Source organism: Epinephelus fuscoguttatus, linkage group LG1, assembly GCF_011397635.1.
Source record: "Epinephelus fuscoguttatus linkage group LG1, E.fuscoguttatus.final_Chr_v1".
Taxonomy (NCBI): domain Eukaryota; kingdom Metazoa; phylum Chordata; class Actinopteri; order Perciformes; family Serranidae; genus Epinephelus; species Epinephelus fuscoguttatus.
This window is the reverse complement of record NC_064752.1, coordinates 18,480,980-18,504,569: the sequence shown is the minus strand read 5'-3', so window position 1 is coordinate 18,504,569 and position 23,590 is coordinate 18,480,980. Positions and strand designations below refer to the sequence as shown.

Genomic DNA, 23,590 nt, shown 5'->3' with positions numbered 1-23,590 from the left:
AGCACTTCCGCGGGCGGTGTGGCCCTGGCGTGAGACCACCTCTTCAAGAAGGTGTGCACCTGAATGTGATTGCTGTGTTCACACCTGCCCAAATGAACTGCTAACAAACTTGAGATGGAAAGAACTGAACTAAACAGGGCAGGTGTGAAAGCACCCTGAATGAAGTGTGTGCTATGATTAGAAAATTACTGTTTATTTAAATGGAGCCGGTGGGTTTGGCGATACTGTTTTAGGGCTGTTTCAGGTTAAACAAAAAGGATCTTACTCTAATTAAAAGGTCAACCTCTAAAAGGATCCTTTACATAATGTTGTCAGACACCTATAATAACAGTCTGTAACAGTAGCAAACATTTAGTGGACGTTAATTGACCCAAGCACAATTGCCCCAGGTGGTTACATTGCTGCCTGTTTCACTTGTGCTGGCTGCAGCTCTGTTGTTCAATACTGGTAAATATCATTAATTGTTGTTCCCATTTGTCACTCAGACACAAAAACATGACCATGTTGAAAATGACTGAAGTTACCCTTTAAGGTTTGATGTTGTATTGTTTTGTTAGCTACTATTTCAAAGCCAAGCATGCAACTGTTATATATGTGATTGTTCTTGTATACCATGATATGCCTTGAAATTGAAAAAGAAAAATAATGATTGATGATATTGATTTCGACTCTTTGACCAACATCATTTATCAGGGTGCCGTTTGTCTAATGCTTGCTGAAAGGTTTCAGCTCTGCACTAATACATCTCACAGCAGCAGCAGTAACAGATTCATCATTTGATCCACACAACTACAGTCAAGACACAGAGTGACATTTCTTTCTGAAAACAGATTTAATTTACAAAGAGTCAGTGACAGTTTTACAGTGCACATGACACAAAATCACTACTGAAGGTTCGCAGAACCCCGATGAAAAATATCAACGACAGTGCTGAAAAATGACACGTAGATGACTCGTAAATAGGAAGAAATAAATGTTACATTTACATACACATACTGTATGATATGACATCTCAGACTGTGCCTGCCTTGAATCTGTGTGTGTGTGTGTGTGTGTGTGTGTGTGTGTGTGTGTGTGTGTGTTGGACCCTCTGAATGTACAGTATGTATTGACCTGAATACTGAGACGACACCATATGGATCGACTGGCCAAGACACTCAAAAGACCTCAGGCCTAATCCCTGCTGGCTAAGTTGATTGGTCTGGGATCCTGTTTAAAATTGAGTGAAATTAACTGGGGTTTTTTTTCTGTTATAATAATAAGTTAAAGTATCGGATTGTCCTTGCATAACAGTGGTCCTCTTTAAAGACAAAGTATTTGCGTCAGAGCGGGCAGTGTCATCTATAATCCTGAGGGAATCCTGATATTTGTGTGAGTTTGCGAAGGAAGCTGCAGTTTGTTTTTAACTGTTGTGACGCTGGTTGAAATGAGAAAAACACTGAAACTGTTTATTATGATACAAGAGAATAGATACTGTAAGATTAATCATCAGTCTGTGGTTTAAATACACGTGTGATGATGCTCACTGTAATTATACGGTGACATATTTACCTGTGCAGAATAATGAAAACCATGCGATGGGATATTACTGTAAATTATTGCTGCTGTTTGGTTGATGGCAAATATGTACAATGCTCTGTACATTGATCCTGATCCTAGATTACGGGTCTCTACCTCCACTCTCTCAACCGTCTCATCGCTGTTACAGCCCTGTGATGCGTTCACCTGCGTATATACAGTATGTAACACCATCATCATAATTCAGTTCATCCCCAAAGCTTTAGGATTAAACGAGCCCGTTTTGCATCTTCTTCAAGGCTGTGGCGAATGAGCTTTACATAACAACCGGGTACCAGATGGCAGTCAGTCAGTCAGCACTCGTGGTTGGCTGTGCCATCTCTACCCCCTCCTCTCTCTGCGGACTGACAGTTAACTCAACATGTGCCATGTCTACACGGCAGAGAGGGAAAAGGGGCATTTCTGACAAGCACGACATCGCTGATTACGAGGGACAGAGTTTAATGTGCAGTCTTTGAACTAGTCACGCACTGTATTGCTGTTATGTCTTTTTCTAGGCAAGACGAAATGAGGCAAGACATCTCTAAACTGTGTTTGAAACCCATTTAAATGCGGCAGTGTCTCATAGTTTACTCCTGTGTATCATTCATTCCCTGAGCAAAGTGAATGAGACGGACGGGTTCGGTTAAACCTGAGTTTCCAAGGCGCTCAGTGGAGGCCTGCTGGAAACAAAAGTGAGCTTATGTTCAGTGGCAGTGCGTTCAGTAACAGCTGTTTGTACTATCGCTTATAAAAACGGTAACCATGCAATCCAACAGTTGGTGTTTCCATTCATAGATGCAAAGAAGTGAGAGTCCTATAGTGTCAGTGGACTATTTTACAAAGATCTGTAATGGTGGTGACATTCTGAGAAAGAGAAAGTCCGTTTCAATGTACCGTCTTTTAAGACATCCAGAGACTCAGTCATACATGCACACAGGCATAAGAAGACATTTGAATAATACAAAACTTGCAGCATAAGTCCTCAAAAAAATCTCTCTAACTCCATCTCCAGCACACACTCACACAGCCACACACACACAGCAAACAAGGTTTAGGTTTTTAGGATTGTCAGACAAACTGTTGCCCTGATAATCTCGTTGTGGGTGTGAAGTTCATGGGTTCGTTTTTGGAAGATAACTGTATCCACGTTCAGTCACACAGCCTGAAATCCCCCCAGCACCTGCCACTCACTCAGTTTGGCATCGCCAGCAGTCTGTTGGCGTGAGACTCGCTGTCAGACCCACACAGCTGTGTTGTAGTCAAACAAGGGCTGCATTTTCTCCAGACCAGTCTCAGGCTGTCTCTTGTCTAAATAAATCCCAGCAAATGGCTGCTGGTGGACCTGGGGGAAGTGGTGTTGGTGGGTCCCCTCTGTGTCAGTTAGATGAGGACACGGCCTGCCTTTGCCCTGCTGTCCGTTTGCCCAGAATGGCAGGTAAAAGCTGCCTTTTGAACTTTTAGGTGCCACTTTCTTTGGCCTTTTGAAAAGGTCGCCCTCTTGCAGCTCAGGAGCCATCCAGCCGGGCCTCTCCTTCAGCAGCTTGTCCCTGTCGGGCCGGACGCTGCGCAGGAACTTCTTGAAGATGTTTGTGGTTAACGAGAACTTCCTGCAGATCTCCTGCGAGCGGCTGAGGCGAAGAGGGTGAGCTGGGGTGTCTGGTCTGTCTGCTCCTCCGTCCGCTATCCTCTCCTCTCTGCTCTTTCTCCTTTCCTCTTCCTCCCCCTCTTCCCTCTCCACCTCGGGCAGGTCCAGCCAGTTGCCCACGAGGTCGGCGAAGACGTTGTCTCCCAGCACTAAGGGCTGGCGGTTGCGACTGCGGCTCATGAGCGAAGAAGTCCAGTCGCTGGCGTCGTCTGTGCTGTCCTGGGAGTAGTCGCTGTCCAGTGAAGGGCCCTCTTTGGAGAGGCTGTACAGGATCCCGGGCAGGTCCACCGGCTGAGCGCGGCGGGGAGCCTGTGGCTGAGGGTAGGGCTCCGGTGGAGGGTTTCCCACCATTGGTCCGTAGAAATCCACCTGAGGGGCGGAGTATCCTGACCACCTCTTGGGTATGGACTCAAGGTCATTCTCACTTCTCACGCTTCTTCCACTTCTTTCACTTCCCTCGCTTTCGCTCTCAAGGCTGGATGCCGATGAAGACGAGGTTCCCAGGCTGCTTCTGTTTCGAGACAGGCTCCTGTCGTCTCGGCTGAAGGTGTTTCTGCTCTCCAGCGACGGCCTGGGACTTGGCATCGGACTCGGTCTAGGCTCCTCAGGCATGGTTTGGCTAAAGCTGCAATCCTTGCCTGAAGTGGAAGCCGCTGTAGCTTCAGGAGGAGCTGGATGTGGGAATCCTCGGTTAATGGGACGACCCGAAATGTCGAGGTTCTCTAGTGCTGTCTGGACCTGAAGGAGCTTGAGTTCCTGGAGGGCTCCCATCATTGAATTCATCTGAGCGTGGAGGCCATCTCCGGCTTCTTTCATACACAGCTGCAGGGAGACAGAGAGATAAAGACATGATGAGAGACAAAAATCTAAAATGTCCACTTTGGTTTAACAGCTAAAGACCTTGTAGAGGTCATAAATCCAATCAGTTGACTCCTCGGCCTCCTGCTGGACCCGTCTCATCCATCAAAGACTGATGTCCTCACTGCACGCCCTCTTGATCATCATTTATCTCAGCACCAGCACAAATCCAATTACACACCATCAACTGGCTGTATCAAAGCCATTAAATACATGTATTCATGAGTAAAAATCACAGCCCTGCTTTTAGTCTCTGTGTCAGTTACACTCTCTTGTGTTTTTCAGGCTGTGCACCTTGTTTAATTATGGGTCATGTGACCTAGTTTTGGATGACAGGCCAGGGTCCCATATGGCCTGCGTACGAGACGGGATCCAACCCACGACAGCTGTAAAACAGAGCTTTCTATTTTTTTTTCCTCAGTTCTCTTTTACTCTCTCTATCTCCGTTTTCCATCCATTTACTTTAATCCATATCTGCTGCTCCCTCCTCCGAGCTCTTTGTCTTCACTCTTACTTCCCTGTGTGCAGCAGTAATCATACACTCAGCTTTTATCCTCCTCCTCCTCCTCCTCCTCCTTTTCTCTCTCTGCTCTCATCTGTTTAAGAGCCTGCGTCATGTGATCAGGACTAACCGTCTTCTCCTTCCTGAAGGCAGACAGAAAGCCCAGAGGCAGCATCCTGACCTGTGTCTTAACTTGTAGCTTGAATCATTTGACCCAGACCTTTAGATCATTCTCTTGATGTAACAACAGGTTTATCTTCATCTAAGAACACGCTCACATTGGCAAATGTAGCAAAGCGATTTAAGACTAAACCTGCCGGGAACCCTCCCACTATAAAGATCTGTGGGAAGACAAGAGGAAGCATGCAATGAATTTTGAAAAACGTGCCGGCGTCTGTGGGAAAATGTTGGCTAGAAACTTCTGAAGAGCACCTACAGCAGACAACGCTGATCAACAAGCTGCTTGTCAGGATCTGCCAGTTAAACTAAAACAACACAGGTAACTGTCAACTGAAGATAAATGCCATTATTGAACATAAAAGGGCCTCTAGCGTGACAACAAACAGCCACTGTTTAAGATGAAATATCTGAAATTAAATAACTTCTGATTCTATAAAACAAATATTCCAAATCTAAGAAATCGAAACCTTACCTTCTACAAAGTGTCACAAACCAGGAGGTACACATATCCCTGTCTGTCTCCCTGTTGTTAGTCTGCACCTCTGTCACCGTCTCTCACCTTTCAAACAGATCTGTCTGACGGCCCCTATATGTATCTCTCTCCAATCAGGGGACACCGCTGGGCGTGACAGCCAATCAGCGCTGCCCGTCTAGACTATAATCCCCAAATGGTGCTGGTGGGGAGGGGGGAGGGGGGAGGTGGGGTCACTCAGGCGGAAACGGACTGACAATGAGAGGAGCGAGAGGCGAGTGAGAGGGATGGTGAGAGTCAGCCGGGTGAGCAGGGATGGAAGGAGGGGCGGAGGGATGGGACAGATCCCTCGCCATATGTTTAGATGTCGAAGAGAAACTGTTGATGGATTTAATTATGGATGACTCCATAAGAACACATGGGGGGGGGAGGGGGGGGTTGTTGGTTGTAGGTGTAACATCACCAGACTGTGATACTTAATCTGGAGGGAGCAGTGATTGTGTTGATCCCCCGGGTGGGAAAAGAAGCTGCGTAGGACAACTGACAGTACAGCATCGTAAACAATGCAACCTATAAGCACCGTGAGAGACGGGACTGTTGCTGAAACTTTCATGGGAAACTGACAAATGTTCAATAACAAAAATTCTTATTGAACATTTGGATTAAAAAATTAAATTGTAGCCATAAGTAAATGAACAAAAATCCCCAAACTTCAATACATTAGCCTCATTGACTACATTTACATCCACAAAATAATCCAGTTTTTTCCCTTAGTATGAAAAAGACAATATTCCTAATAGGCTGTTTACATGGCTAATGAAAATGAATATTCCACTAATATTCCCGTTTACATGCAGCCGTGCATACTCCAATTAACGTGCTCTAACATGTCATTAATCTCGTTAAAGCAAAGGAAAAGTGGAACAGCTGGAGCTGCTTGTGTCGTTCTGCTACTTCGCATCAAATAGTTTTTTTTCAGTTTTCCACTGGTTGCAGACTTGTTGAACCGTGTGGACACAGCCTCACTATTTCATTCCTTCAGCCACCTTCTTAAGTCAGCATTGAGATATTCGAGCATATTGAAAAACCTGTTAATATCAGGGTCTTTTATAATGTGTAAAAGGCAGGTGTGTTTCTCCTTCTGACCAGTAAAATGGGTTTTTCTTTGGGGGATGCATCGCTATCCTAGCCTTGCAAACTGTTAACGAGGTGGTTTGTGTACAGCATATCCATGACAATGCAAAGAGCTGACCTTAAACAGCCAAGATGGTGTGTGTCGCGAACTGAAGAATGCTCCTAAAACCTGAATGATGCCAGCGTATTCCACGTGTCTAAATCGGAAGATGCATCATTCGTAAAAAGGCCTAATTCGGAATCCAAACAGCGTATTCTGTTTACGTGACAGGTACGATTGGTTTGAATAAGGGCTGAGCAATATATCGATATTTCATCTATTGTGAAATGAGACGAGATATTGTCTTAGATTTTATATATCAGAGTATCATACGTGTTGTCTTTTCCTGGTTTCAAAGGCAGCATTACAGTAAAGTGATGTAATTTTCCGAATTTACCCGACTGTTCTATTGTTTGTCTTAAACCATAGTCATTATATTCACATTACTGATCACTGTTTTGCTTTTTGATTGTTATGGATATATTTTATGAAAGCACCAATAGTCAACCCTACAGTGTTTTTGCAATATTGATATATCGAGGTATTTGGTAAAAAATATTGTGATATTTGATTTTCTCCATATCAGGCAGCCCTAATTCATACTGTCCACAAATATGATTGTAGTGATAATCAAATTAACAGATGAATTTACTTGCATACAATCTGGCTCTTGTCCAATTCCCTTTTAACTTCAACCTTATAACCAAAATGCTTCCATACCCGAGCTTTAAACTAATCAGATCCATCTGCGGTTGCTCATGGTAACCCATTGTGTGCTACTTATTTATGTTGGCGTAGTGTCCGATGTCTACATACTATAATTTTTCACTGGAAGTAGTGTGCAGTTCACAAACTGTTGAATAGTAAATGTTGCTCAGCCTTTCTATTTTAAAAGTTAACATTATTCATTAATGAATGAATTCATTTGAAAGCACCTTACTGACTTTTGCCTGTATAACAGTAACAAAAAAGGGGGAGGCGGCATGCTCTGCTGTGTTGTTTTAATGTCTCTGCTACACGTTAGCTCCCAGAAAAGCCAAGATGCTGAGCAGGCCACGCCCAGGAGCTTCAACTGCAGGTCAAGCCGGATGTGGGTCTGTCTCCGAATCGGACAGCGCTGCCGTCTGATATAGAGACATCACTATTAAATTGAGACTGTTTAATAACTGGTTAAAAACTCATGGTAGTTGCATTATAGTTGGTTTACAGTACATCTGATGTGTAGCGTGCCAGAGTACACATGAACTGTACTCGAGACCACTTTTTCTAGTGCGATCCATGCCCGGACACAGTACACACCAAACAACTGGATTTAGAGAGCAAGTGCTGATGATGTGAAAGCCCCTAAATCTTGTTCTTAAATGAATTAATGACATTTGACCTTCTTGACAAAACACTTTAGAACAGTGACACCTTATTGTATACTAGAGCCACAACTAATGATTCATTATATAAATCATTTGATTAATCATTTCATCTATAAGGGAAAATTGCATTCCCCATCATAGGTCCTCTGAATCCAAGGTAATCTACAATGTCTACAAGTTGCTTTTTTGTCTGACAAGCAGTCTAAAACCAAAGATATTCTATTTATTAGAGAAAAAGCAGAGAATAATTAAAGTTGAGAAGCTGATGCCAGAGAATGTTTTGCTTTCCTTCTAGATAAATTACTAAATTGATCATCAGAACGGTTGTTGATTTGTTGTCTGTGCATCAATCCAGCGCTGTCTGTGCCTTGACACTTACCCAATACCATGCACCATTAGCATTAAACCTCTGGGTTAAAACACTCTGCTCATCACTAACATATGGCTGAGTAGGTGCACGGGGGCCTGAACAGCCTCTAAGATCAGATAATAAGCCTATCAATGCACATGCTGGGAACAAAAGCCTCTGAGCTTCCCGTTGGCTCGCTAAATTAGGCAGCGAAGGTACGTGTAATTAGCACAATCAGGTTGTCTCTTGTCCTCCCGTCTTCCACATATGGCTGACTTCATTAGCCGTAATTGTCTGTGTCCTGGGAGAGGCTGGGAGAGAGCGCATAATTACGGTTTACTTTCCTCCACATCAAAGGTCAACAAGTCTGAAGACAAGATGACGTGCGGAGTTATGCGTTGTCCTTACATCTTCGGAGGCAGACGTGGCTGCGGCGAAGTTTATGCAGGGATCAGCTGAGGGATTACTGCACTCTGAGCTGCTGCTGAAATCTGGACCACTTAAATGTATTAAAATCTGTTTTTGAAATATTATCTGCTAAGCACACCGTTCTCATGCAGGCTGTAAGGGCCGCACCTGTTTGCACACGCTAACTAAAAACACCCTAATTTAACACTCGCATGCAACTTTCTCCTTGTCCCCAAGACGCAGGCGTTTTCCCTGGTTATTTACAACACACTGAGTTGTTTGCTGCCATTTCTATTCTAAGGCTACATTAATAATTCACACTGTGCCCTGCGGAACAAACAGAACAACAGTAGTAAACCAAACCCCATTATTCCACCTTTACCATGCCAGCTAACTCCAGGCGCTGCCATTTCAAGGCTGAACTTTGTGGCCCAAATATGTCAGCCTTTTCAACCTTCATTCTGCCGTCTGCTCACGATGCTAAAAGCGACTTTTAAAATAACGTCCTGCGGCAGTTTCTACTTCAAACACAGATGTTCAACCTGGGATGTGTCACTTTTACAATGTGTGAATCAGCTCAGGGCCTCATTAGGACAAAGACAGAGGACGCAGACCTGACAGGACCTCGAACCACCTTCGGGACTTTCCCCTGAAAAATAGAGACGAGGAGAAAAATGTCTGTCTAATCTAATTTAATAAGAAAACTGGGATGAAATTGGGGCTGCGGGGAATTTCTGTACTGTCCAGAAACACTGGCATCATTAACCCAGTCTTGTTAACTTTAGTTAAATCTTCTTTTTGAACTCAAGACTCCAAACTGCCTCGGCCATTTAATCCATCAAGCGTGTATTTCTATAAAAAGATCATTTTAAAAAAGAAGCAAGCCGAGTGAAAACGTGCTGAATGAATGGAAGAGACAAACAGGAGCTGTCCAGATTCTCCCCCTTCACCCCCCACTACTTCTTCTTCTTTGGCTGCGGTGACGCCAGCCAACCATACATAATTGCCAATTAAAGGCTGAATGCTTCAAAGTTTAAGAACAATGGCTGGCAGTCTTGAATTAATGTTGAATGGAGGCTTATTAAAAGTTCTGGCATTGTAATAAAAAAAAAATAAATCAGTTGATTGGGGTTTCTTTATTTCATATTCCCACGTCAGGGTCCGTCTACTCAGGAGATGCATCCAGAAACCATTCAATATGCATGTGACTGAATTAAATACCACAAAGTATAAATAAATCAATGCTCCTCCTCTGCCGTCTGTTGAGATCGAGCTCTCTGCCTCGATATTACCTCCTTCAGTTATGGAAGGAAAAAATAAATCACTGTGCAAACACACTGAGCTTACACATGTCCACACACGCCTCGCTTGAATGAAGTCAGTGTCTTTTTATAAGTGTGTGCTTGCATGCTGCGTTCACTGATATACATTAACTGGATTGTTGGGTGAGAAATAAAAACACAAACTCAAAAACAAACCGGCGCTCTATTCCGGCTGTAAAATACAGGCTATTCAGTGTTGTTGTTTATTTGTTATTGGCTGGAGGGGGGAGGAAACAGCGAGGCCAAGGTTATCAGGCCCAAAAGGTCTTCCTGTTTAGAAGGAGCTGGCCAGTGGCAGCAGCAGCTAGTGTACTCCACCCTCCCTCCACCTCCACCCCTAATTAAAAATGAATGGTGGGCTGTGTGGGTCAAGGACAGGAATGGGGGTCTCTGTCCGCGGGATACAGAGAGAGCCTCTGTGACGGTGCTGCTGGACACGCCACAAACCGCTGCCCCGAGGTCGCGATTAAGAGGGCAATAAAAGCTGTGGAGAATTCACTGAAAGAAATAAATTACTGTGGCAATGAATGCCTCTTTGACGAAATGGGTTACATGGTGACTCTGTTTGGTCCATGTGTCCTCTGGGTCATGTTCAGGAGAGGAAGAAGTGTGAATAATGTTCAACAAAAGGGTGTGGGGCACTCGTGTATGATGTCATGACAAATTGGTCGTTAAAGGGATAGTTTGGATCTTTTGAAGTGGGGTTGTGTGAGGTACTTATACATAGTCGGAGTATTACACACAGCAGATGTCAGTCAGCATGTTTGGAGGCACAGGCAGGAGCACCAGCACAGGAGCTCAGCAATGTTCTGCTGTAGACAAGGGCAGCAACAAAACAAATTTTAGCCACCTAAAAGAAAATCAATATCAGTTCAAGTGTACTCTATATTTAGCTATTTATCTTGACTCAGACAGCCCTCTAGTTCCCCCGTCTATGCTCTCTGCAGAGTCACCAGACTCCATTGACAAATACAGCAATTTTAGCTTGCTGAGCACAAGAGCTGCTGGTCTACCACTGCATCAATCAGTTAATTTGTAAGTGTTATTTTGTGACTTTGGTGGATCCTAACCAACTGTTTTTAATGCCAAAGTTACACAATTACACAAACAAACCAACTGATCGAGACAAAGGTAGGCCAGCAGCTCCTGTGTTCAGCAATGTTAAATTACTGTTTTTCTCAGTGAAGTCTGGCTTTGAAGAGGACGATGTAACTACTACATTTACCTGTTGGAAATCACTGTCTGACTGTAAGATAAAGCAGTGAAAATAGTCTAGATATAGTGTCCACTTCAACCAATGGATTTTTTAGAAGGCACATCCACAGCAGTACATTCCTTAGCTTCCATGTCGGTACTCCAGTCTGCTTCTCCAAACCGGAGGCGTGCTGGCTGACATCTACTGTATGTAATACACTGACTACGGCTAACTACCCCATACAACCCCACTTCAAAAACATCGAAACTGTCCCTTAAGTGGAGATATCGATGTTTTAAGGCATTTTTTTATGTATGTGTTTTATTTAAAGTGTTAGTTTATTCCTAAATTTCGCACTAATGAGTGCTCATATAAGGCAAGACTTCAAAGTGCTGGTTCACCTAAACTACAAAAAAAGTCAAGCAGATATTTTTAAATTTTATTTGCTCAGATTTTGAGATTCATCTCTCAGATTTCTGCCTCCACTCCAGTACAGCTGAGATAAACAGAATTTCTTTGGTGATGCTCGTGCTAAAACATTCAACAGAGACATCTCCTTTCAGAAACTGTGTCCTGGTTGTCCTGACCGCCCTCCCGAGAAAAATGACAGCACCTGTTGTCTGTGCAAATGCCTGGATACAATGTTGAACTTACAAAGCTGCTCTTGTGGTTGTGTACATAATGCCCTGTTCACACTGCGACAGACAAAGCTCCAACATGGCCAGTTACACTGTCGCTGAGTCATTGTTGAAGTGTTGCTCGAGCACTCCTTGACGCAGTTGTATCGTCTTGGGCTTATGTGTGTGCCTGGTACTTAGAACAAAACCTTGTGTGACAGTCATCTAAAGTTTGTATCTGGTCAAGAAATATTTCTGCTTTTGGTCAACATCTGAGCCCAATTTTAGCATTACATTTCGCTGCGGCATTGCATCCGAAAAAAGTGAGCACGTTGGCTAACTTAGCTAAATACCACAGCACCAAAGCTACCAACAAAAACATGTGATTGGTTAACTTTATTGCATCATTGGAGCGCTGAAAAAGTTTATTTGTAGTGCGTCACACCCGTCTGCAGTGACATGCGTTGGGCGTCAGCTTCAGCTTCATGTCAGCAACCTTCATTAGAAATGACTTGTAGCTCATTGCTTTCTCTCTCGTCGTGTGAACACAGCATTACTGAATGACAAGTGTCAGACCAGGACACAGGATGCAGCTATTTCCATATTGAGGACATTTTCTTTTTATCCTGAACCTAAATCTGTCCCTTACGTAAGCCATAAACCATGATCCATGTATTTTTTATGCACACACCTTCAACTCCTTCTAAACATTCTGTGACTGAGCGTGTAGCTTCATTATAAATACATCAATCTAACCGAACCTTTCAGGTCAAAAAAGCAGTGCGAGTCATTTTTGACACAAACAGAGGCACTGGCTAACAATATGCCATCCTGCTGAAAGGGGCATACATTTAAAGAATGCTTATATAGGTCAGTTTTAAAGGCAAGACACAGCGTAAGTTGTTTTTAATTTTGGAGGACTTGTTGGATAATTGATAGACCTCACTGTGATCACTTTGTTGCAATTACTACTTGAAAAGCAGCTCCTGTGAAAACTCCTGACAGTCTGTTAATCAGAGCAATGGGGACAATGTTTCTGGAAAGCGATGATGCTCATGCATTTTTAAAATTGCATTCGCCTCCTGTTGTATTAAGGTAGCAGCAGAAATATCAGAGACAGATATCTCCAAAGCTTGGGAAATAAAACCCAAACAATCAGCAAGAGGTGAGTGGGAATGGAGAATCTGGTGAACTGTCCCTTTTTAAGACAGACTCATTTAAACCAAATGACCTGCTGCCCAGCAAAAGACTCCCCGACGGCCCTTTCAGAGACGGGAGGTGGTTTAATAGCTTGTTTCCTGCTCGAGCTAATTTACTCCATCACAAAAATGATGCTGCCGTGGGGGACACAGGATGATTAGGATCCATATCATCATCTTTGGCAGATTATCTTTGGAGAAAAATCTGGGAGCCAATCTGTTGTCTTCCCGGCTGAAAGTCTTCAGTGGACGTGAGGATCGTTAGACAGATGCTTGATAAGCACCGCAGTTGACGTCAGCACCTTGTGTGTGGGCAGCGAAAGTGCACGGCCAATTCTCCAGCCCACAGTTGTAACATCAAGTGTGACGTTAATGTTGCAGAGACTCCAGATCCTGCCCCCTCTTAGTCTAACATCAAAAGCTTTCATGGCGGGTGCTCTGATTTCTGTGCAGCATTTAAAAGCTCATTGAGTTCAGTGATTTATTGGGAGTGAATGGTCCTCCGTTAATGCATTACATTATCAAACCCATAGTACTGTGACATGTATATACTGCACATGCCATCACAATGTGCTCAGTTGTTCAGGGTGGGATACAGAGCGTTGTGGAATGTGAAGTTTGCACTGTATGCAGGTGCTGAGTTATATATAATACAGGGAGCAAATGGGCCTCTTTAAATACTTTAAAGCTGCATTCATTAATAGTTTTGCATTAACAGTGGATTAAATGACTGCTTGTGATGAACACAGGGAATTATCAACCAAATCTGCAGCTTCCCTCAGCTCTACAGAGCATTTTAGTGTCTTTCAGGTCTAAAATTTGTGCGTATATACGGTTTAAAAAAGCGGGAAAACCAGCAATACATAGGTGATAGACTTCTTTCCCATTGTCAGTGTATGAGAATGCCTTTCTGTTTTTTCCTGGTGTGTCATGTTCAACATCCTGAACGTGCCAGAAAACAGGTTAGTAAACAGTAAAAAGCAGCATGGAGGCCAGGGAAAATATTACGATGGTTATTACTTTATTGAATCTGTTACTTATTCAGTCCCTTTTTCAAGCCCACTAATTTGGAACAATGTCCTAGCACTGCCTGGACAAAGACAGACAGAATATGAAGTGAGCATCATTACATTGCAGTGGAAAAGGGGCTAAAATTTGTGCGTTAACCTGGGTGTCATACTTCCATCTCTGCCAACTGGAGCCAATCGGAGGTGGAGCTGATAAACCTTTCCCACTTAAGACAAAAGCCTGATGTTAGTGGGTGTCAGAGGGTTTTTTGTAGGGCTGCACAATTAATCGAACATTATCGAAATTGCAATATGGCCCTGGGTAATATCCAAATCGCAAGAGCTGCAGTTGTTTGAGGAAAAACGTGTCACAACGTACCATTATAAATGAAGCATTGTGGCGCTGCAGAGATGCCACAGCCTACAAATCATATTCCAGATGTAAAGGAACAAGCTTGTTCGGTACAGACCCCAACAAAATTTACATCGTCATTTTTATATTTTCTTAGTGAAAATGAAAAGCAATAATAATATTTACCATTTCCACTGAAATCATGACTCATATCCCAATCACAATATCTATAAAACTTAACATAATATGATTTTGTTTTGCATATCATGCATTACTATTTTTTTTTGTCCAGTAGGAAAAGCAATATTTTCCCTAGGAGTTGCTGGAGATCAAAGCGGAGCTAAAAGGAGAGTGAACACTGGACTTATATTTGTCAGGTGTCCAGAAACACAACTTCAGATAAATGCTAATGTTTTTCTCCGTCTGCTGGGTGTGTAAATAGACTTCTGCAGGATAACAAGTTTATTTTTCAACATTTCAACTATATATGGTGCTAATCTTTCAATGCTGTGTTTACAGCTTGTTTCCCCGAGTGGCCAGAAAAATCAATTATTTCTGCTTTAATGCATTGTACAACATATCTTCCATTTTAGTAGCAGAACAGTTCCAAAAATCCAATTTCGTTGGCACCAGATAAAGCAATAATGCCAGACAAAATGTCATTTCAAGGCCCCAAAGACACAATAACATGAGAGAGAGCACAATATTGACCTAGACCTCAGTGAGAGCAACACCCATGAGAAATAATCCACATATTTTTCTTCAAATGAAAGCAAACAGAGCGGAGGAAAGACACAACTCGATCTCAGACCAGTGGGGTCACATGTGGTTACAGCAGCAGCATAATTAACCACTCGACTGTCTCTTGATACAGTAAATCCTAAACGTCGTTAGTGGTGATTTCCATTCTGTGAACCGTGATAACGCGGGTTATGTGCGCTCGGTCTCATAATGATAAACTGGCTTTGTAAATAAAGGTTCTATTTCAAACACAATGATCACCCATGCAAAACCCTACAGCTGCCACCAAGAGCCGGGCCAATTATAGCAGAGGGGAAGGAAGGGCAGGTTGGAGAACAGGAGCCAGGAGGGAGGCTCTGAACAAATGAACTTAAAGTCAAACCACTACACTTCTTTGTGTTGCAAGCAGTTTTCTGATCCCACACCCAAAAGGTAACAAAGAACAAGCGGCCATGAGGCACACGAGCTTTCCAGAACACACTGCGCTATTTTTCTCAGATTTCATGACCTCATGCTCGCTGGCTTTGGATCTGAATTCCAGGCTGACAGTCATGTTTTGAAATGTGCCTCAGGTGTGAGAGGGATAAAGGAGTATGATGCATATGAAATCAGCTTCAGAAGCGATGACACCACGAGGTTTGACTTATGCTTTAGCGTCTGAAATGCAGGTGTGAACCCAACATTTAGACAAGATGACTCAAAGGCACGTCAGCAGTTGAATCTTGGACTCTAAGCAGGCAGGAAGGGCTTATGTTGTTTTTTTCATGACTCTTTGTCTGTTGTGTGAATAATGACTCATGCATGAGCTTAAAAATATTTCATTGTTACCATTATATCCTCGGGATTTCTATGGAGCCTCGCAGTGCTTTTTATAGGAACAAATGGGAGCTAACAGCCTGTTTACTAACTCTGTTTTCAGTTAGTAGAAAGATGAAAAACGGCGATACATTCCTGACTTGAAAACTGATCTATCAGCTTTGAGTTTTATTGACACTGGTGTGTTGGATGTGGTCAGCAGTTAGGAGGAACAGCCCCAGACCTTGTCGGGTCAAGGGTCGGATGTTAAAGCGTGACCTGACACTACCCCACACAGACTGACTCCCCCGACCCCTGACACAGTGTTCACACTTTCGTATGACACTCTTCTTCTTTTAGAGCTGATGGTGCATTGGGTTTCAGCGGGTCTACTGTGGAGCAATGAGGTCACAGTTGTTATATACATGACTTGTACACAGGCTTTGAATGCCATGCTCAGTGCTGTAGACACTGCAAACTAAACTACAAGGTGAACATCTAAAGGACAATACTATTTTTTTTCAGCTCCTCATTTAGACCCTCTGTACAAGTCTACAGATATATTTGAAAACAGATTTTTTTTTACCTCTCACAACCTCCCATAACCTTCATTTTACAAATTATCTCTGTTGTGGCTAGATTGCAAAAACGACTCCAACACCCCCCAGTGTTAGTTGTCTTCAGCACTCTACCTTGTCATAAAGGTAGGAATGATTATAAGCTAACGTTACCTTTTTCTCATCACTGTTGGTTCCCATTCAATTTAAGGATGAAGGCGCTCACACTAACATACGTGTGACGCTCTGGACATGAGAAAGTTTCCCTTCCACTCCTCATCAACAACAATGCCACTCTAGAAAGTGTCTCACCCTCTGCTGGTTCAACCAGGCCTGATCCAAAACCACTGTTTCAGTCACGTCAACTTTAGTCAAAGTTATTTTATTTCCATTTGCAGTATTATATTTGGCGGTATGGCTCTGTTCTGGGGCCTCTCTGCCTTTCCTAGGCCTTCACAGAAAGCCTAAGGTGGAGAGAGCGAACCTCTCTGCCCCTCCACTTGCCTAAGTGGAAAGCCTGAGGCAGAGAGAGCACACCTATCTGCCCTTCCATGCGCATACATGGAAAGCCTAAGGCAGAGAGAGCAGCAGCAAAGACCTCCTGAGAACAGAGCCAATGCCAAACAGAATTGACACTGATAAGTCAAACAGCATGAAGAGGAGGAGCTGGGGTGGAGGCAGGTTGCAAAGCAGCTTGCAGAGGAAGCAGCAACAGTAGGCAGGCCAGAGCAGTTTAAATAGGGCACCCTGAATGAGATTCACCAATAGCTGCATAGAAAGGAATCATGTGATCTATCAGCTGACTCCCTTCCATCAGTCAGCTGCTCCATCGATTGATTGGGCTGTTTGAGATCAGCTGATGTAGCTGGGATGTGAGCTGAGCTTGACATAAGGCCCGTTTCCACCGCAGGAACGTCGGGATAATTTTTATGGGGCCAGGGCCATTGGTGCATGTCTCCACCGCAGGAACCACCCCCGAAGGACAGAGTTCCGGAACTTTTACAGGGGCTAAACAAGTCCCTGCCTCGGAGTAGGTACTCAGAACGGCCCCGTGAAACTCCTGGCTGGGGCTTGGGGATTACTTGGTGCTGATTGGATATACTCAAGGCGGGATGTGACGTTTTGTAAATAACAACATGGTTATCGTAGTTTAGCTAGGCTAACCGTTAGCTGTAAGCAGTGTCTGTAATAACTCAATAAACGGACTGTGAAAAAAATATTTTTTCAGCGGATATCTTAGTTATAACATGATTGAGCTAGCAAAGCAGTTTTGTGTTTATGTGTGGTATTTATTCAATTTTGGGAAATCACGATGTCTAGAAAGCATCAGCTGACAGGGACAGCTAACAGAAGCAGCAAAGCTAACATCAGCACGTCATCTCTTAAAAGCCTCCTGTTGTCGGATACAACATGAAACTACTCCAGTTAGCTCAATCATGTTGTAACCAAGACATCCGCTGGAAAAAGTATTTTTTTACAGACACCGCTAACGGCTAACAGCGTCCCTACACCCCTATGTCATCCCGGTCAAAATGGTTGCGCAACGATTACGTCACATACAGAGCCCGGTAACTTTACAGGAACCTTCCTCTGACTCCGCTCTCTCAGTGGAGACACGGTGGTTGAGGGGGCCGAGCGAGAGGACGTTCCTGTAGTAGTTCCTGCCCCCCAAATAGTACCAGGAACTTCTTCAGTGGAAACGGGCCTATAGTGTCCTGCAGGAACTAACACTATGCTGAATTTCTGGCAGACTTTAAACCGTGGATGCTGAGGTGAAGCAATAACACTGGGTGCAGCGGACACCTCCGTTTGTCCGTGAAGTGGTGCAACAATACTAAGAAGTCATAAGACCAAGCTGCGTGAACAAAATGTTAGCAAGCTAGTAGTCCGTCATTGATGTTGTTTTAAGCATGCTGATTCTCTAAGCAACAATCGAAATGTGTGAAATGAGAAGATGAACTGGAGTTTTAAAAATTCTCAGTTTTAGTGACATAAAACTCTGGAGGAGGACTTTAAATCTTTGCTTTATAAAGCTGGTAACCATTTTTAAATGCATGCTGCACAGTTTTAGGTCTTCAGATGCATTTAACCACCTGTTCCTGGCAGCCATTAGTATCCAACCATTTCCATACGGTATGAAAACCAATTAACAGACTGGTTCCAGATCTTTGAATCGCTGCCCACATCTCTGAGTAGGCATTTAAGTGTTTCAAAGAGGTCTGGCGATGTGCTCATTAATGTGTCACTGGTTTAAAGATGAATTTAAGACATCATCTTGCAAACAGCAGGAAATAAAGAGACAGAAAAATGTTCATGAGAAGATGACAAGCTCGGATGAAATCGACGCAGCTGTACAGGTCTTTGAACTCACACAACTTTTAAAAGCTGCATATTTTTTTGATTGATGTGAAAAGCTGCTAACTCTGCCTAGGGAACACTACTGTAGCTTCCCTGCAGTGAGTGGAGATGGCACTGACTGGATGGATACGTCACTCACTACTGATTAGGGCGAAATAACGACCCCCCTCATAAACAGAAAACAGCAAACGTAAACACGGCGTCACACTGAATAATAAAGTGAAATGAGATGGCAAATTAACAGGCTCCTTGAAACGTGCCTGAGTTGTGCGGTTATTACTCTGAACATCAACTCTGCATTAATTACTGTCAAAGTTGCATGGTTAATGTAGTGCAGTCTGCAATTAAGCTGCATCAACATGATGATGTATCTCCAACAAAATGAACTGAGACTTGATACTGAGTGTGATGGATTGTAACTCAAGTGAGTTCCAGCAGTCTACTAACTGATTTTTATATGATACAGATGGCTTTCTGAAACTGAAGAATGTCTAGAACGCAGCAGGATGGTTATCTGTGATTAGAAGTGATTTAATTGGACTAAAATACGCAAAACAACTGGGACTGCCCTTTGTAAACTAGTCTTTGAAGTGATACTGGAGAACTTCTCAACTCTGCAGCAGGTGTAAGTCAGTTGTTAGATGTTTGTGATCTCTGCGTTGCAGATGGAGCCGGTTTGCCGCTCTTCAGCGAGCTCTGGATGAAAATCCGTCACAGTGGAAAGAAAAGTGACAACCTTGGCACAGACACCCCTCGTTCTCTGAACAACAGATTGCATCCCACATGGTCCTTTACAGGGGGGAGACTGCCTCGGCTTTTTAACCGGCATCTGCTCTCTGTTCTCCCGTTTGATCCTCGGCACGGCGCGACACTTTTTTCTATTATGTTACCAAACTGCGATATGGCAGCTATGACGCTACATGTCCTCCTGGCACGGACGTCTAACTCCCCTGAAATCTCAAGTGCCACTTCACAGACGTGTGGGTAATTCGGAGACGCGAATTCACAGAAGTCACAGAGCGGATCATGTTGCAAAACACGCAGCCATGCGAGGCTTTTCTGTGGGCCAGTGGCTGGATTGAAAGAAAGAAAGAAAAAAAAAATCTGCGCCTGCTTTGAAGATGATTCCAAATGAAATCTGTGCCAGTTAAGGCTCCTTTGAAAAATGGGTCTACACTGTGTCACTGCCAAATGATTTGGGTGTGAGGGTGCAGCTTACAGATTTTGTTTTTACATTTCAAGGACGGGGTAAGAGATAGCGCTCTGGATTCGCCACCATCAAACAGATTTGTTTGTTAGAGGAGAGGAGACGTGAACATATTAAATACAGGAGACTGAAAAATTAATTCAGGGCGTAATGATGTGCTGAAACTCGGATTGACTGCCAATTTCACTCACTTTGCTGTGAAAGCAAAACCCTACATCGGTCTGTTGCAGGGCTGGAACTAGAGCTGGGCTGTATATTGATATTATATCATATTCATGATATGAGACTAGATATCGTCTTAGATTTTGGATTGTAATATCTAAAGTCTTAAAGTGATGTAACTTACTGATCTATTATTTGCCTTTACTCACTTTGTAGGTAAACATTTTGTGAAAGCACCAATAGGTAACCCTATGTAATATCAATATTGAGGTATTTGGTCAAAAATATTTGTTGGATCCAAATCCATTAGATCCAGGACTTTTTATCCAAGGAAATGTTACAAATTTTAAACTACATCAAAGCTCCAAGAAATCTATCGATACAGCTCTTGCTGTCTCCAGGGAGTGTATTGCATTAACCTGGACGTCAGATCCCCTCTTCTCTATATCAAAGTGGACTCAGAAATGATGATTTATATGCCTCTAGAGGAGATCACCCATGTCCTGAAATACAGATATGACTCATTTTTAAAGGTTTGGCAGCCTTTCATTGAATATATATACACAGAAACATTACCTTTATTGACTATAGACTCTCTTTAATGGCTGACTGGCTCCATTGTAAGTTAATAGTAACGTCCAGGTACAATGGTTGGTTTTTTTGTTTTGTTTTGTTTTTGGCTCTATGCTTTTCTTTATCTTTTTTGGAGGGAATAGGTTGTCATGTTCATGCTAAATTGAAAAGCCTTTTTTTTTTTTTTTTTTTTACATTTAATTTTCTCCATATTGCCCAGCTCTAACTGCAATTGATTACTTTCTTTATGGGGTGATCTGTTGATTAATGTCTTCATTAAACAATAAATTGTTTTGTGTATAAAATGCCCTAAAGCTCAAGTCTTTAAATGCCTTGTTTTCATCAACACTCCAAAACAGACAAAAGCAGCAAATCGTCACATTAAAAGAACAAATACCAGGAAATCAGGCATTCAAGCTTTAAAAATAAATCAAACGATTATTTATTTTTGTATAAAATGCCCTAAAGCTCAAGTCTTCCCATCTTTTTTTTCCATCAACACTCCAAATACCCAAAGTTACTCAGTTTCCAATGATATTAAACAGACAAAAGCATCAGATCATCGCATTTAAGGAGCAAAAACCAGCAAAACCAAACGATTATTTGACTATCAAAACAGCTGGTGAATAATTTTCCGTCCTTTTATAATCGACTACTCTTTTACAGCTCCAGTCTCTTGCAACACACATTTCAATTTACTACAACAGATCAAAATACTGTGAATCTTCCAGCTGTTTCCGACTAAAATCCGCCTCCTTAAGAGAGGAGGAGAAACTGTCTTGAGCTCATTAAGCTTAAAACATCTGTCCCAGATGCGTGGACAGAGAGGAGGAGGATATGTACACATGCCTCTGGTGTGCTCAAAGCTTTAAGCCTACACAGATTAATGCGATTTAAAAAATACACACATGCACCCCCAACTGAAAAGAACAAACTAGAATATGAGAGGAGCCGTCAGGACACACAGAGCGATGATATTTTGATTTTTTATTATAAGAAATTTAAATATTTAGTTGTTGGCGCGCCACCTTGCACATTTAAAATGCCACTTGTTTAATATGCACATTGATAAAGTAGAGGAACATTATGAGAGCTGATTGCAGGAGTAGAAGTGCACAACACAACATACCAGTTCTTGCTTCAGTCGCCTCAGACACGCATCCATGTTTTTGCATTCCGGTTTGGAGAGCTGCTGTTCCATGTTTATGAGAGGCGAGGATTTCAGATGAAACGCGTCGCCAGTCGCCTCTGGAGCATGACTATGAGAGCTTTCTGCCGGGCAGGAAAAATTAAAACAACGCTCTCTTGGAGAGCACCAAACAATTTGCAATTGGAGATGCGCAAATCCTGCTGAGGAATGCGCGCGCGGCTCGCAATGACGCGGATCCTGTAATTAAAAAAAAAAAAAAAAAAAAACACCCAACAACTCCCGATGACGAAAATGTGTTTACTCCAAGAAATGATAATGAGGTCCTTCTTGTGGCTGCATGAAGACACCCAGTCCGTGTGTGTGTGTCTCAGTGGCTGCTGCTTGGCTACTGTCACCCTCCTGTGTGTGTGTGTGTGTGTGTGTGTGTGTGTGTGTGTGTGTGTGTGTGTTGCTCTGCCCGTTTTTTCTCCCTCTGCTGTTTTCCCATTCAAGAGGAGCGCTTACGTTGCCCATCCAATTTCCTCCAATGAGTGAGCCTCTCAGGACGGGCTAAATCTCATTCAAACTGGGATCCGTCATTTATTAGGGAAGAGCAGATTAGTCCACTGCAGCTTGTAATAAGTCCACACAGATATGAAAAGAGAGAATAAAACATCTGGAAATATTTAAATCAAGGCTGCAAGATCAAAAAAGAGCATGAAAAAATAAAGTAAATATCTCTCTCCCACAACACTGACAGACTAGTAAAAGAGATCCTGCAGCCACTGTTGGACTGAAGGAGGAAGTTTACGGAGGATGTGTCTAAAAGAAACCATATGTGTCATGAAACGAGCCATAGGGACAGTTTCCTGGCCACCTTCGCTGCGGTCAGAGAGGAAACACCTGAGCCACGGGCTTTGGTTGCGTGACCTGGATATAGTGCTTTATTGGCGAGGGAAGGAAGAGGTGCATATACAAGGAACACAATCTGGAAGTTGTTTATCACTCCCTCCATCATGTTATAGATTTGACATTTCTGATATACAGAATGCAGACCGTTAAGTCTCAGTCTGGAGATGTCAGGGAAACTATACGTGTGTTATACTTGTTGTGTTAGTGAAAGGAAAAGGAAGGAAGGATGTTTGAGAGGAACTACCCAAATAATGTAAACAAGTCCAATCAGCAGCACGGTGGTGCAGTCATTAGTATTGTCGCCTCACAGCAAGAGGGTTCCTGGTTTGAACCCAGAGTGGGGGAGCCCTTCTGTGAGAGTTTGCATGTTCTCCCCGTGTCAGCGTGGGTTTTCTCCAGGTACTCCAGCTTCCTCCCACAGTCCAAAGACATGCAGGTTAATTGGTGACTCTAAATTGTCCATAGGTGTGAATGTGAGTGTGAATGGTTGTCTGTCTCTATGTGTCAGCCCTGCGATAGTCTGGTGACCTGTCCAGGGTGTACCCTGCCTCTCACCCAATGTCAGCTGGGATAGGCTCCAGCCCCCCGCGACACCCAGCAGGATAAGCGGTTACGGGAAAAAATGAACTCCAAACACTGTCCTTAGCATTAGGTTAATTTATAGAAAAGCCCAACAAGGCGCCAAGCATTGACTGAGCATTGAATGTACCCAAGTGTCAGATAAATGTTGGCACTGTATGCATCTGCAAACCACTGATATGTTCCATTTGTATATTGCTGTGTAGTGGACGCTGTGGTCAACATGTGGATAGGTTTAGGCACAAAAACCACCTGGCTATGGTTAGGAAATATACTGTTTTGGTAAAAAACGATGGGTCGCTAAAACACACCCACATTTGGTGACTGGAAAGCAGCTGGAAAAACAGTGACGGGTTGCTAAAACACACAG

At 43.1% G+C, this 23,590-nt stretch overlaps 1 protein-coding gene across 1 annotated transcript; it reads right to left on the bottom strand.

Annotated features, from left to right (window-relative positions):
- Nucleotides 1-813: 813 nt before the first annotated feature.
- inka2 (inka box actin regulator 2) lies at nucleotides 814-22,138 on the bottom strand. Its single transcript, XM_049588166.1, has 2 exons — nucleotides 21,730-22,138; nucleotides 814-4,027 (listed from the first exon to the last, which is right to left on the bottom strand). Exons 1-2 carry the CDS (start codon nucleotides 21,799-21,801, stop codon nucleotides 2,795-2,797), a joined length of 1,305 nt encoding a protein of 434 aa, XP_049444123.1. The 5' UTR covers nucleotides 21,802-22,138; the 3' UTR covers nucleotides 814-2,794.
- Between the last annotated feature and the right edge of the window lie 1,452 nt (nucleotides 22,139-23,590).